This window comes from Chlamydotis macqueenii, chromosome 1 (genome assembly GCF_036417535.1).
Source record: "Chlamydotis macqueenii isolate bChlMac1 chromosome 1, bChlMac1.mat, whole genome shotgun sequence".
Taxonomy (NCBI): domain Eukaryota; kingdom Metazoa; phylum Chordata; class Aves; order Otidiformes; family Otididae; genus Chlamydotis; species Chlamydotis macqueenii.
Window position 1 is genome coordinate 68,938,049 of NC_141556.1, and position 14,929 is coordinate 68,952,977.

General features: G+C 41.4%; 1 protein-coding gene across 1 annotated transcript in view; it reads left to right on the forward strand.

Moving 5' to 3' along the window:
* Positions 1-14,929, forward strand: part of CACNA1C (calcium voltage-gated channel subunit alpha1 C) — a 446,904-nt gene that overhangs the window by 327,463 nt on the left and 104,512 nt on the right. Inside the window, exons 11-15 of the mRNA XM_086755747.1 lie at positions 4,262-4,288; positions 6,339-6,499; positions 7,302-7,527; positions 13,725-13,932; positions 14,796-14,916. Coding sequence (XP_086611873.1) covers positions 4,262-4,288; positions 6,339-6,499; positions 7,302-7,527; positions 13,725-13,932; positions 14,796-14,916 — 743 coding nt within the window. The remainder of the gene's footprint in view (positions 1-4,261; positions 4,289-6,338; positions 6,500-7,301; positions 7,528-13,724; positions 13,933-14,795; positions 14,917-14,929) is intronic.

Here is a 14,929-nt window from a genome sequence, read left to right on the forward strand (position 1 = left end):
CATGCTCTCTGGCGCTTGTGCAAGAAGGGCAAGAATGTAAAAAAAGAGAAGAGGCATCACTGTGTGGATGAACTCTGCTAAAATTCAGTGATTGCCTCAGCAGGAGGATCTCAGTCCACATCAGAACCCAAGCTCTCCAGGGCCAGTCGTCTGTTCTGTTTTGCTGGAAGCTTTTAATTAATGGTCAGAAATAAGAAAAGGTTGTTGCATGTCCCTGTGCAACGCTTCAGTGTTAACTGCGTTGTACAGAGGATAGCAGGCAGAAGGATGGAGGCCCATTGCTTCAGTGTGATTCACAGAGGCATAGCTGAGGGTAGAACATAGCCCTAACACTTTATTAGACTGAGAGATTATCAGGTATGCAGCATACATTCCTGAAAATGTCATGTCACTGAATGCTCTTGTCCCAATAATATGTGGAAAAAGGGCCCTAGGGTGGGCATCTGCTCTTCAGGGATGCCAACATCCTGACTAGAAGCAATGAAATGTCATCAGCAGGAACAGAGAGGGAAAAATGCAATGCTGCTTGACCAGTAACTGCATGAATGCACCGTATTGCACTAAAACAAAATCAGTCACATCAAGACTGTGTTCTCACAGTTCTAAAAATCTGTAAGATTCACGCAGTGCAGCTCTTTGGATGTTCCCCAAAATCATATGTAACCTAGAGGCAGAGTCAGTAAATTTCTGTTACTGCTTTTTTGAGAGCTCTTAGTAGTATCCAAGGGCTTTTCTAAGTCCTTGTGAAGATGATTGCCTATAGGCAGGATCGTATAGTGGAAAAGTAGTTGTGACCAGCATGCCAGATAATTTCATGGTCATGTTTAGCAATTTCTACACCCAGAAAGCAACTGTAACATGGTCTTTGTGTCATGACTGGAGACCTACAAGATTTTTCCAGAATTGTTTGTTGTGTGTACTATTATACAAAGTCCTCAATCCCTGTTATACCACAGTGTCACATCCTTCACAAGCACATAGTTTCTTTTTTCTGGTGTCCACCATGGACAGAGAAACGAAGACTTTATCTCTCAGATTGTAGGATATCTTGCTACATTTTAATTATGCTTGTTATCCTGAGTTTTTGTTGATAAAATCCTTAAATTTCTCTGTCTTGTCTGTATGTGGTACATAACTATGCAAAGATAGAAGCATTTTAGAGAATTTGAAAGATAGCTAGTCAAACAGTAGAGGTCTGATTTTTGTGTTTGTCTTTCTAAAAGATAGTCTGATGTACATGGTTTCTATGATAAAAACACTCAGTAGTGATCTAAAATGGTTTTTGTGTAGACTCCTATACGATGATTGTAAACAAAGGTAGTTTCTCAAGACATTCCAGAACTGGACACAAACAGGGATGCTCTCTTTCTCCCAGTGACATAAAGCTCCCAGGATACCAGGGATGCAAGAGATCTGTGTTTAAACTCAGCAGAGAATCTGGTCCACCCTAAACCCCTGGCAAATGCTAGTTTGGAGTGTCACAAAGAGGCCGTGGCAAGGCCTCAAATCCAGAGTATCTGGCAGCCCCTAGTGATGCCATAAAAGCATTTTTTATATGATTTAGTTAAGCCTGGTTCTGAAAGACAAAAGGTTTTTTATCATAAGGGTGATTTGAAAAATGTGTTTCAGATTCAGGCATAATGTTTTCAGAATCAGTTGTTGTACAGTTCATGTTTCCAAAATTCCATTTCACTCTTGGATTCTGCCTCTAAATATAAATCTCTTCCTCCTTCCTTGTCCTGTTCTATATATATAGCACACCCACATGTGATAAAGCCTTCTGCCATAGCAGTAAGGCAATGGCGGGGGGAGGCTGTAGCTAACCTGTGGGAGCACTGAATGCACTTGGCTGCAGCTCATAATGCTCCAAAGATATAATTATCACATGCATGATGAGTGCTACATCTGCCACATCTCTTTTGCTTAAATAAATAAAAGATTCCTTAAATGCCACATAGCTCCCTTACTGGGAAACCATTAGCCAGAGAGGTCACCAGAGGACTTCACATTCCCTGTCCTTCACCTTCCACCAGGCAGATTCCCCATGGCATGTCGCTTGCTTTCTTTTCCTCCCCGCCCCCCTCCAACCTTTTCCTATGAAGGTCCTCACCATCTCCTTTTCAGTGCCCAGCTTTCACCTCCGTTATAATTTTTTCTTCTTTTTCTTTCCCCTCTCTTTGAGCCTTCTTTCCTGTTGCCTGTAAATCTGATCCATTAGTTTGTAGGTAGTGCTTATCAAGCAAGAAGTCTCAGTGAGAAGCTGGGATAGCTTTAACATTAAGGATGTGCTTTGTAGGTGCTTTACTCGTCATCCTTGTTAAAGCTCACTTTGTCTCTGCAGCATAATTCAGCATTCTGTTCAGCCAGTGCGTTATTTCTTCTTTAGCAAAAGAGTTCTTGCATGTGCCTGTAACCACACTGCTGCCTAGTATGTGGCCTAGACAAGCCGCCTGTGACACAGCAGGAATTATGTATTCAGTGCAAAGGGGTTTTGGTTTTTTTTTTGGGCTTGAACCATCTGCTGATGAAATGTTCCTATCACTGAAATCTCTTCCACATAAGGAAACTGACCCATCACTGATTACTTGTCAGTGACTGATGTCCTCAAACAGGGACGTGACCATTTTTAAGACTGCTACAGAAAGTAATGTTAGATGCTTTGAGAATTACTTTGTCCCATGTCTACTAACAGTGAATCCATTTTTAAGGCAGTACAGTAAGACCTTTGCTGACTGTTGTCAACAGTGAATCACTTTCGTATCATAGAGGGAACCTTAAGAAATGCTTCAGTCCAGTAGAAATATCTTCTTCATAGTCACTTCTCAGATTCTCATTTCTTCTGTTATTGGTAGTGGATTTTGCAGTTTCCTAAATCACCTCTGACTCATGTCATTGCATCCACACACCTTTATATCTCTCTGTGCACCCTTATGTGCATACTAAAAGACAGGGAAAGAGTTCAAAGACCCTCTAGGACATGTGTCAAGCAGTGCAAGGTAGTGGTTAGAGAATTGGGGTCTATCTCCAGCTTTGCCTTTGGTTTCTCAGAAAAGGCTAGTGCGATTATTTAAGTGAATAAATCCAAGTGCATGGAATTAAATATTTAAACACATATTTAGTGGGAACATGGCCAAGTTTTCAGGAATGCTTAATTTCTGAAATTATTATCCTTATCCTGAAATTAAATCCTGAATGTGCATCCAGAGAAGGGCAATGAAGCTAGTGAAGGGTCTGGAGAACAAGTCTTATGAGGAACAGTTGAAGGAACTGGGATTGTTTAGAAGAGGAGGCTCTCTACAACTACCTGAAAGGAAGTTGTAGGGAGGCGGGTGTTGGTCTCTTCTCTCAAATAACTTGTGATAGGACAAGAGGAAATGGCTTCAAGTTGCGGCAGAGGAGGTTTAGGTTGGATATTAGGAAACACTTATTTACCGAAAAAGTGATCAGGTACTGGGACAGGCTGCCAAAGGAAGTGGTGGAGTCACCATCCCTGGAGGTGTTCAAAGAGCGTGCAGATGTGGCACTTCAGGGCATGCTTTAGTAGGCATGGTGGTGTTAGGTTGACAGTTGGACATGAGGATCTTGGAGGTCTTTTCCAACCCTAAACATACTATGATTCTATAGTTCCCAAAAATTAATTGATAGCAATAGAATCTGTTATTGTTCAGACCCTTTTGAATTCAAACTAATTTACATAGATAACAAAGAAAAATAAGTGTTAGTATCTAAGTTTGTAAATATCCACCATGCACTGTTTTCCCTCAATTGTTGGGAAAAAAAAAGAAAGTGTTATTTTCCCCATGGTTTCATAATGTGCTTATATATCCTGAAGTGACAGGTGATGTGTGAAAGCAACAAGTCTGTCTGTGTAAAGTCATACATATTTTAAGAAAAAAAACGTAGTGACTAAAAGAGAAAAAAGAGTCATACTTGAAAGATAAATTTGGTAGCAGATGTAGAGTACCCCTAGCATTAGACCAGGCTTTCACCCAAGAGAAAAGCTATTTCACTTATGTCTGTAGATGATAGAATCACATCATAGCATGACTTGATGACTCCCACCAAACAACAAGATATGTGTATCAGGGAATTCTAGCCATGCCCAGTGTTTACATTGACTTACAGGAGATTCAAGAGGAAAAGAGTGTCCATTAAAAAATTGTCTGAGCATAGCTTTTTTTTCTTTCTATTGCTATTCTCGTAAAAGCCTGGGAGGTATGGGACAGCTTCAGAGACTTTAATAGCAATTCTTATCTTTCAGGCATCGGATCTCCAAATCAAAGTTTAGGTAAGTAAAACCGACTATTGCTTTTGCTCCTTTCCATTGATTTCATTCCTCACTTCATGAAATGCCTACTCCTGCATCTGTGAGACATAGTGGTGATTCTAGAAGATACTGCCAAACTTGAGAGATTTTCGTCAAAAATCAAGATCCTTTTTCTTAGTTTCATACTGAAATAAGGCACAGGGACTACTGGCAGTATTTTGCTCAGAAGTACCTATCTGATTGCTAGCTGCATGTCTAGAGGCATAAAATGTAAAAGCAGAAGAAAAAAAGTTCAGCCACTAATTGTACCACACCCATCAACATCAACCCTGTCAGCTCAAGGTTCTCTTTCCTACACTCTGTTGCGCTACTCTGCTCTGCTTGATTGTAAATCTTTCAATTTATGAGGTTTACATCTTAACATGCTCCCTTTTGCCATAGGATATGTGGAGATTTTATGACAGTATTTCTTTTTCTGTTTACTTAAAACTTTTAAAATATGAAGCAGTCCTCAGGGGGTTAACTGTGGGTTTCCACTGAAAAGGCTGACTTGAATTATTGGCAACTTGGTTATTGAGGGCCATTTCTACCTCTTCAGCAGGAGCCCAGCTGCCTCCATAATGCTGAATTCAGAATCAATTTTATAGAAAAATAAATTCATTTTCAGAATAACTGGGACAAATGAGCAACTCTTACCTCAATAATGAACCATAATGTAAATTCGGGAATGAACATATGCATGCATATGCCCGTATGCATCCCTGTGCAGAGAGTTGCGTACATGATCACACTCCTACAATTCATGGATTTATTTGTCTGTAGGTGCAAGCACAAAAACCCGCTTGTGTCATCACATGGTCATGTGTATGCACATTAGCGCACAACTACACACAGAAGTGTGTCTACTTGCTAACGACTTAATGACAACATGAATGCCTAAGTGTTTTGCCCATTTTGAAAGCTGGGAAGATCATTTCTTGTCCCAAATCCACTGCAAAATACACAACACTTATTAAATGTTTGTGCTAGCTAGACTGGGTGCCTTTATAAATTGCATAGCTAAACCAGCCTGGATTTAATTGCCTGTTAAAATGTTGTTGTAAAATTAATGACCAATGTGCAATGTTCACATTGCCTGGCTTTTTTTCATGTAGAGGTTGAACCCTGTCCTCAAGCATGGCCAAATAATATATAAGAGAACAGTAGCCAAGAAAAGTTCTCTCCTCCTGTAATGTTGTGTATGTGTGTGTCTCCTACGCGTGCACTCACACACATATACATATATGTATATAATATCTATATAAAACTATTAGATGTATTATACAGTGGCAAGTGTTGCCTAGAAACTGGTTGCTATGCAAGTTAAATTCTGAAGAGTAGGAGGTGTGTAATTAGCTTTAAATATCTTCTGTAGTTAGTAATTACCCTGAGAAATCAGTGACACAAGGGGGTGTGTTCATGGAAGGCAAACTTTAAAAGGTCTGTTGATTAGCAAACGATATCCTTAGTTCCAAGCATGAAGGTGAGTGGCTGAGGTCCTCTAAGTTTTGTTTTTCAGTTCAGAGTTAGCCCTCCTGTTGGGCTTAGTCCTGAACATTGGTGAATGTTAGAAATGTTCCACAGATTTTATTTGACCTCACCTCTCCAAAGACTTAGTCCAAAGGTCCATGGTATACAGTGGGCATCTTTTCATTGACTATCCTGAAACTGGGCCAGGTTCCATTGCAGACCACAAGCATAATACACAAAGAATAGTTTTTTTGTTGTTGGAACTGGGCTAAAAAACCTCTCAAGGTCGCTGCAATGGATGTCTTAACCAGATTGAAGAGGTTTATTCACGTCTAAATGTTGCAAATTGGCTTGGGAATAACTTTAGTCCTATAGCTAAAGGAAGGATAATCGCAACTGTTGACTCAGATAAGAATGAGAGAACATTTCTCAGGGTGAACTTTAAAATTATTCTCCACCACTCTTGAACAATAAATCAAGACCAGAGTCTCTATTGACAGAGATTTGCAATAGCCTAAGGATCCCTATCTGAAAAGAGCTTTTCCTTTTCCGATTTTTCAAGTCGCTACTGGCGCCGATGGAATCGATTCTGCAGGAGAAAGTGCCGTGCCGCTGTCAAGTCCAATGTTTTCTACTGGTTGGTGATCTTCCTTGTGTTTCTCAACACCCTTACCATTGCCTCTGAGCACTACAACCAGCCAGACTGGCTCACTGAGGTTCAAGGTGAGGAGAGGCTGATGGTCCTGTTTATCGTGGTCAGTGTCAAAAAAGGGGGCTGAAGGAGGAGCTGATGCATTAGACTACACAATGTAAAATGAGCATACGCAATTCCAAATAGTCCTGTGTTTGTGGAGGATCTTAAATAATACAACAAAATATCTGCCTACAATGGGAGAGGTTTCAGGGAAAACATAAGTTCCTCGTTTCCAGCCAAAGCAGTGTTCCACTGGGTGTAGGTGAAATCAGGAGTTTATGCTAAATATACATTTGCAGCAACTGGATTTCCAATTTATGGATGGCTACTGGGAGCCACAAGTTCTCCAAGGTTTCCCCTGAAATGACATTTATGATAAATTGTAGTTACCAAGGAGGTGAGGAAGGAAGAATGATTTGTAAAGTTCTGTCTGCAGAACAGTTGAATCCTCACTGGAGGTGAGAGCAGCTGAAAGGCTTAATTAAGCAACAGTGCGTAGCACAGCAGTTCTTCTATTCCCACTCTCGTCTGCAGATGACGAGTGTGATGGGAGGTTGTGCACAGGAAGGCATGTCCCTGCCATGGAGGTTGTGTGGCTGTGTAATACATCACAGCTCTAGGTGCAATAGATAAGAATTGCTGTAAGCATCTTTGTAAAACATTTCTGTGAATGAGATGCCCATGCTTTCTGAGTCCGTTTGACCCAAGCTTATATGAGGTTAACTTTCAGGATGATCCCAGAAGGGATTTCTTATAGGCAAGGGCCAATGATTGGCTATGATGATCTTTTGACTAAGTTTAATTAATCTGTTTCTGTTTGTTTTTCATGAGACACTGCCAATAAGGTGCTGCTAGCTCTTTTCACGGCAGAGATGCTGCTGAAGATGTACAGCCTTGGTCTCCAGGCCTATTTTGTGTCCCTCTTCAACCGCTTTGACTGTTTCATTGTTTGTGGAGGAATCCTGGAAACGATTCTGGTTGAGACAAAGATCATGTCGCCACTGGGCATTTCGGTGTTGAGATGTGTTCGACTCCTAAGAATATTTAAAATCACAAGGTACTTTTGTGCTTCTTTGGGAATGAAGGAGGGCTACTGCTTGACACACAAGTCACTCACGTGCCTGTTCTTTCAGTTTTACTACCACTGGTTGCATAGTGAGAGTGCTAGGTTGATAGATGGTTGATGGTCCTCATCTTCTGAAGTCTGGGACAGGATGGGGAGGGCTGTACAGACTGGATGTCCCTGATGTGAGTGGTAAGGATTGGTGAGGAGTCTGGCACAGGGGTCTGGAGACACTTGATACAATGCAGATTGTTAAACTGAAATCTGGAAGGATAATATGAGCTGAGCTTAGGCTTTTACTGTTCCCTGCAAAAGACAAAGTGAAAACAAAACAGCAGATAGCCTTGTGACCTTTTTTTGTTGCTTTATGGTGACAGAGAAGAGCCCAAAAGACTGCTTTGAGCCAAAACAACATTGGACTGAGGAGCCCATGCCAGCACCAGTAGACTCAACAGCGGCCTGAGTGGGAAATAGTGTCAAAACCAGCAGCTATAGATGTTGTCAGCCCTTCTCCTTCAGAGCAGTCCAGCATGAAGCAGGAGCTTTACGAAGAAACCAGACTATTCCAGACTCCAGTCTCTTCCTCTTTTTTTCCTTTTTCTTTCTCAACTCTTTTTGTGCTTAAAGGCACAGTTGCTGCTTCCTGCAGTCAGGTACCTCCAAAACACCAGCTTGGTTTGGCAGGAGTTTTTCAGCTTGAGGAGATGTTGTAGGAAAGATTAGCTCCCAGCTTACCCAGATGGGACTCTTGAAACAAATCTATCCGAGTGCTCACCTGAAGGAGGACAGGTCTGCCTTTTCCCATGGGAGCACCAGTCAGCACCTTACAAAAAGCTTGACTTAGGTGGTGAAAGAGTGCCGTTTTCTGCAAGCTCAGCTATGAAAATGTCCCTAGAATTGCTATAAACTCCCCTGAAGGAAATTTCTGACAAATTTGAGATAAAAAAACACAGTGCACGAGAAAAACAAGACCAAAACTGGAAGACAGTCAAGATGGCAAAGCTGAGAGGCAGAAAAAAACCAACAGATTTGGACTTGTGTATCATACAAGATTTACCCTTAAAGCTTCTGAGCCTCAGCTCTCTGGCAGGGTGGATAGTTTTCAGGGTCAGATGGCAGAGACAGAAGATCAGTTTACAGTCTCAGAGAGAGACGCCAAAGCAAGCCTAGAACTATTAAAAAAGAAAAGAAGGTGGTCTGTTTAGACTTGTGATCATGGAAGAGGGAAAAATGTTCCAGCTAGCAAGAGTTTCCAGCAAGAAAGGCATCTTTGCCCTTTCAGAAATAGTGGGGATCTCTGGTCTGGTGACTGTTTTTCCTGGATCTTTAGGTCTGAAAGCTATCATCGCTGAGTCCCAGGCCTGGTTTCTGAAGGAAACCAGTAGCTGTTTCAGGCATTGGGTAATCGGATACAGCCAGGGCAACATACCAATAGCTATAAAAGCATAAGCTTCAACATAGCATCCTGGAGAGGTCATTGTTTTTTCAAGACATTTCTCCACTCCTACATAAAATATATGATCTAGCTAAGAGAATTCTGTAATATAAAGGTAATGCTGAGAGAATATCATTAATAGTTTAGAAAGCTTGAGCTATTGGAGTACTCAAATATTCCTAAAGCTTCTGGCAGACATGGAACCAATCAGCAGTAGGACTTGTTATATTTACCTTAATTCTGCAGCAGAACTAAAATACAATTTTCCATGGAAGTAAATGTTACCTGGAATATGTCTCCTGCAATTTGTACAGGGGTCTATATGTAAAGCACAGAGCTGAGGAATAACTCATAATAAATAATGTATTTATCCGATTTTGCCTTCTTGCCTGCTCCTAAAATATTGACAAGTAGGTTGCAGTAGTCTCAGATTTATCTGTGTTTTTTAATTATTCATAATTTTCTTCATGATTTTTCCCCTCCGTGGGTGAAGTTCACCGTCATGTGGAAGGCCTTAGCAGAAGCCTCCAAAGCAGTACTTGAGGCCCAGTCATGTCTTACTGCAGGAGAGAAGATTCTGGCATTAACGCAAAATTTTTACCTCTGATGTTCTCCAGTAAAATACAATTTTTTCCACTCTTCACTCAGCTCTAAATATAATGATGATTTATTGATGACATTATCAGTACTGGTGGAATACGCCACCTGAGTGCAATGATAATGCAGGAAGATATAATCCTAGAAAGCTGGGGAGAGTAGGAGGGATGACAGTGTAATGTTTTATGTCAAATATATATTCATGAGCAGTGGCATGGAGACATACAGTGGAGATGGAAATAATGATAATCAAGGGCATTAAAAAGGCACAAAGCAGGAAAATTACTCTGGTGAGAGTGTATCAGTAGGTAGCCTAATCTTTATATATTTGTATGGATTTTCCACGGTAAACACCAAGCACAAACAAATTCTGGATGCATCAAGATGATACGCTTCTAGGAAAACCACAAATACAGCTCCCTAATATAATAGAAACAAATAAAGATATCATCAGATGAACAATGCGTCATTTTAGAAACTACATTCAGGATTTCAAGGCCGAACATTTATTCCAAAATTATAAATACTCTTCAGAATCATTTAATCTTGTACATTAGACACACAGACAATATAACTTGTTTGTTTTATTCTCCCTAATTTTTAAAGGGCTGTGCAGAAAATCTCCCTTCGCTATGAGAAGACAAATTATTTTATCTTTATAAATAGTCCTTTACTGCTTTTTAAATCCCTATATTTGGTCCTTTATACTTAAAAAATAAAACCATTTATTTGCAGCAGCATACTGAAATTTAATATTTTATACCTAATCCTGCCACTAGATAGGTCACTGTTAACTATAGGAAGGAGAGACCAGGCACCTTTTTTTGTACATGCTTTCAAAGTGGTTTTGTATTGGATGAAAGGTGTGGGAAGCTTTCCTACAACGAGAGTGCCAGCTGTTGCTACTGTTTTAAGCTCTGCATCTGTGATTGTCAGTATCATAAAGAAATAGTGGAGGGCAATGGAGAGGAGAGGGAGGAGAATAAAAGAACACCTTAAGTTCTAATGCAGTTCTCCAGTTGGTTTTGGTGTGAGATATTGAACAAACCATTTAACTTCTCTGTATCATTCCTCCATTTTGAAACAGGGATTATAATCACGTTTTATTCACTGGGATTTTACAGTGACTCATTCACTGACTCCTCAAGGGTCTGAGATCTGTGAGGGAGACATATTAAGAAGCACATTCATTTCCCTATAAGTCTCAGGCAGCAGCAGCAGTGCTTTTTCTCATACCTCCCATTCTATGGTGCCTGGTCCAAAACCTCTAATTCCGTCCAGCAGTGCCATGAGATTTATTGTAACTGTTTTTCTTTGTAGTGTATTAACCAAAAAGGATGAAGTAGTGAGAGACTTTTACTTTGTCTAGGCTTCAACCATTCTTGATTTAAAAGCCTTGTGTTTCATTGAGTAACCCCAGATCTCACTCTGAGGGGGTGTTCATGTTAGTTTTGCAGCCACCTAATGTGACACCTAACAAGGCTTCTAGGACTCTGAGATAAGACAACTGTTATTTTCACATCCTAATCAAGTCAAGCCTTCCTGATCCTCTCTTTTTCCCCTTTTTCTCTTTTTTTTCCCACTGATTGGTTTGTTTACTTTTCTAATGGTGCTGTATTTCTAGCTAGCACTCAGTACACAGATAAAACAGCACTAATCTTATCACCAGGTCATCTCAGTTAATTGCTTTAAGTTTGATAGTTACATAAGAAACTGAATCTCAGGTATTGAGCCATTTGTAAGAAACACAGAGCTGATAAAAGTCTGTGCAGTTGCACTCTGAGATAGCAAGGCATTTGAGATTAAAGTGAGTCACTGAGACTATTCAGATGTGTAATAGCTTTGCTGTATGCCTCTTAAGGACACTGCTAGAAAGACCTAGAAAATGTGTGTCCTGGCTGACACTGGAGGACTTGGTGAGATATTCTGGACCCCATCAATTTCTGGTTTAAGGATGCTAAAGTCAGTCGCGTTTCATCAGAAATGAATTTTTACCTTTTCTTATGTCACTTTCCCTTCCTCCCAAAGTGTGAAAGTATGTGAGCTGTAAGCATAGATGCAAACACAGCAAGCTGTTACATTGCACATTCAGTGCGGACATTTGGTGGCACAGGGCCCACAGCTTCCATGCCCTTACCTTTGCTCTATAGTTTTTCATTGCTCATCTTTTTAATTGCAGTTAAACTTTAAAGCATTCTGGTTTTCTCTGAAGTGCTGAAGCTGGGCTGGAGGGAAAACATCACAGTTCTCTTTGAAGCTCAGCCCTTGGAGATGAACCAGTTGCTGAACTTCAGAGGACACGGTAGTGTCCCTCTGCAGATCAGAATTCTAACCTTCATGAAGTGATTGGGCTCCTCAAACATTTCCATCTTGCATGGGACAAGGAAAGTCACCTTTTTATACTGGCATTTTAAAAATATCAAGTTAACTGGGATTTTAAGAACCCTTGTCTCTAATGACTACACTACTTTCAGAACAGATTTTTATGTTGAAGGATCAGACTTCCTCAGAGGAGCAAGAGCACTAGACATGTCTGCCATTCTTCTCAAGTGGAACTTTTGTCTCTGAGGAAAATAGAGGAAATTCCTCTGAATCTCTAGACTTAAGGAAAGAAAGGTTCTCTGTTATGAGGTTTGGGAGAAGACTTGAGTGGAAGACTTTGGCCATAATGGGATCTCAGAGCATGGTGGTAGTCCACAACAGATGGTGTTAGAAGGAAGATTTAGAGATTACAGGTAAACATTACTGCTTGCTGACCTGTGAAAGCCGTTGAAGCTTGCTAGTAATTGGTATTCAAAATGAGGTGATTGGAAGATGACAGCTAAGCATCAGCCCAGGCTGAAAGCTCTGTCAGACTTGAAACTGCATAAAAGAGAAGTGGTCATGACCAGCTAAGCAGTAGAGTAGGAGTGATTGAGCAAATGCAAGACCAAAGTGGATGTTGCTTGATGGGTAACTTTGTGGATTCTTTAGAAAAAATGCATCCTTTTTCTAACATATGGCTACTCTGCAGGCTGGCAAAGAATGTGAGCAAACTGACATGCTGCAGCAGAGCATGTTTTGGCATCTCTTTGAAACTTCAAGTGGGACTGCAAGGGCAAGAAGATCCTTTCTCTGAATGATGCATCAGTCTGATCTGGGCACAAGCCTGAATATGCTGGGAGAGCAGGTCTTAGCTATCCTCTCCCTTGAACGGGAGATGCTTCTTCTAAAAGCTGAAGTCTGAATTTTCTGTCATTTTATGTGAGGTCACAATTAATTTGTCCTTCTCTCAGTAGCTGGTCTAAGTGGGCTTCACCTTAGTCACATCCAAGAAATTCATGTCAGTCCCAGGGAACAGAAGAAATATCTGTTGATTTTGGTCATTGTGATTAGCTGGTATGTTTGTGTCCTGAGTATACTGGAAATACCTTATCCATCTGTATTTGAATGTAGCTCTAAGCACTCCCAAAATGTTCTGCAGTCTGTCTGAGGAAATATCGTGGGTTTGATACCCAAAAAGTTGTGATGGTGTGCTCTTCCACCAGGAAACTCTGGACTTCATGGATGTAGATCTGGAGTCTCTTTTAGGGTCTGTATAAAACAAGCACTGGTGGATATGAAGGACCTTTAATATCTTGCTCATTCTTCTCAGTCCCAGAAGGCTTAGCAACCTCTATCTGTGAGTGAGCCCGAGCACATACTCACACATAATGATTTTGGACAAGTTCATATTTGCATCCAGACTGTTTCCCCATCTGCTCTTGTTAGTTATTACAGGCCATTCTCTGGAGTGAGGTATTCTGGCTGCCGTAACATCTGTGAGTGTTGTAAAGAGGTTGGTTAGAATGTAACTCACTGAAGCAGCAAGAACTAATGACCCTGTATTGACATAAGATCTGCAGAGCCTTAGATGGAGAGTGCTGCAATAATCTTCTGGGTGTGCGTATGGGGTGCGGGGTGGAGGGAATTGTGTATGTACATGTGTGGTAGTAAAATTACTCATTAGCAGCAGTAGGTCTCATTATCTTAGGGTAGCAAATCAATGATTCACTGTTTAACAAGGTGTTTGGAAATGCCTGCTTATACGCAGAAGGCAGCCTCAGCCGATATCCTGTGCAGTCCATGAGCACCTGTCTTGGATTGAGGAAATTTTAACTGCCTCTATTTTCTCTCTCAGATACTGGAACTCCCTGAGTAACCTTGTGGCCTCACTCCTGAATTCAGTTCGTTCCATTGCCTCCCTGTTGTTGCTTCTCTTCCTCTTCATTATCATCTTCTCACTCCTGGGGATGCAGCTCTTTGGGGGCAAGTTTAACTTTGATGAGATGCAGACCAGGAGGAGTACGTTCGACAACTTCCCCCAGTCCCTCCTCACTGTGTTTCAGGTAAGGGCAAGAGCGGTCCCAATGGGGCCAACACATTGTGTTTACACGGGGCGAAACAGAGGTCCTGCGCCCTTCCTCTGCAGCCTAACAGTCCCCAAGACTGGACATCAGGCTAACAGTTCCAGGAGCCAAGGCGCCACGCTGTGCTGCCAGCACAGGGATATTCCCTCCCAAAGTGGGGAACCAAAGCTAAAGCCCCTGTGCATAGAAAGGCCAATAGGCCTTAGGAGCGTAGGACAAGAGAATGGCCGCTGCCATGTCCCAGCGCAGCATCTGCATGCTAATGCCAAGCCTGCAGCTGTCTTCCCACCTCCTACAGTACGGGGGAACAAATATTTACTCACAGCACCAGAGAAGTAATCGTATAGCCTTTAAGCTGACTGCAGTTTTGGGAGTGATCAGCCAAGACCATTAGGGTCATGATTTCACATGCAAGGTGAAGGGAAGTGGCAGGGAGGGCTGTGCTGAGGGCCATCTTCAGTGCTATAGGTTGTGCAGCCTGTCTGAAATGACAGATATACGGGAGGGAAATGCTTGTGAGAGGTAGGGAGACTTGAGTAGAGTTGTCTGGGAGAGCTGTTTGGCTTCATTGATTATCTTCAAGAGGACATCTCTCTTTCTTTTTTTTTTTTTTTTCTTTTTTTTTTTTTTGTTTTCACTTTGAGCACAGGCCCTCTTTGCATTCTCCCTGTTTTGGTTTGGGTTTGGGGTTTTTTTTCCTAGATGAATGCAGCCAGAGTCTCCAAACATCCTGGGGGAGGGGGTGTTCTCTAGGATAGTAGATATCTTTGTGCTAATGGGGTTTTCAAATTTTCTGTGTGGTCTAACACTGTATCCCTTATTGGTGGGAATGTGTCATTTAGATCCTGACTGGGGAGGACTGGAATTCGGTGATGTATGATGGGATCATGGCTTATGGCGGCCCCTCTTTTCCAGGAATGTTGGTCTGTATTTACTTCATCATCCTCTTCATCTGTGGAAACTGTATCCTTTGATG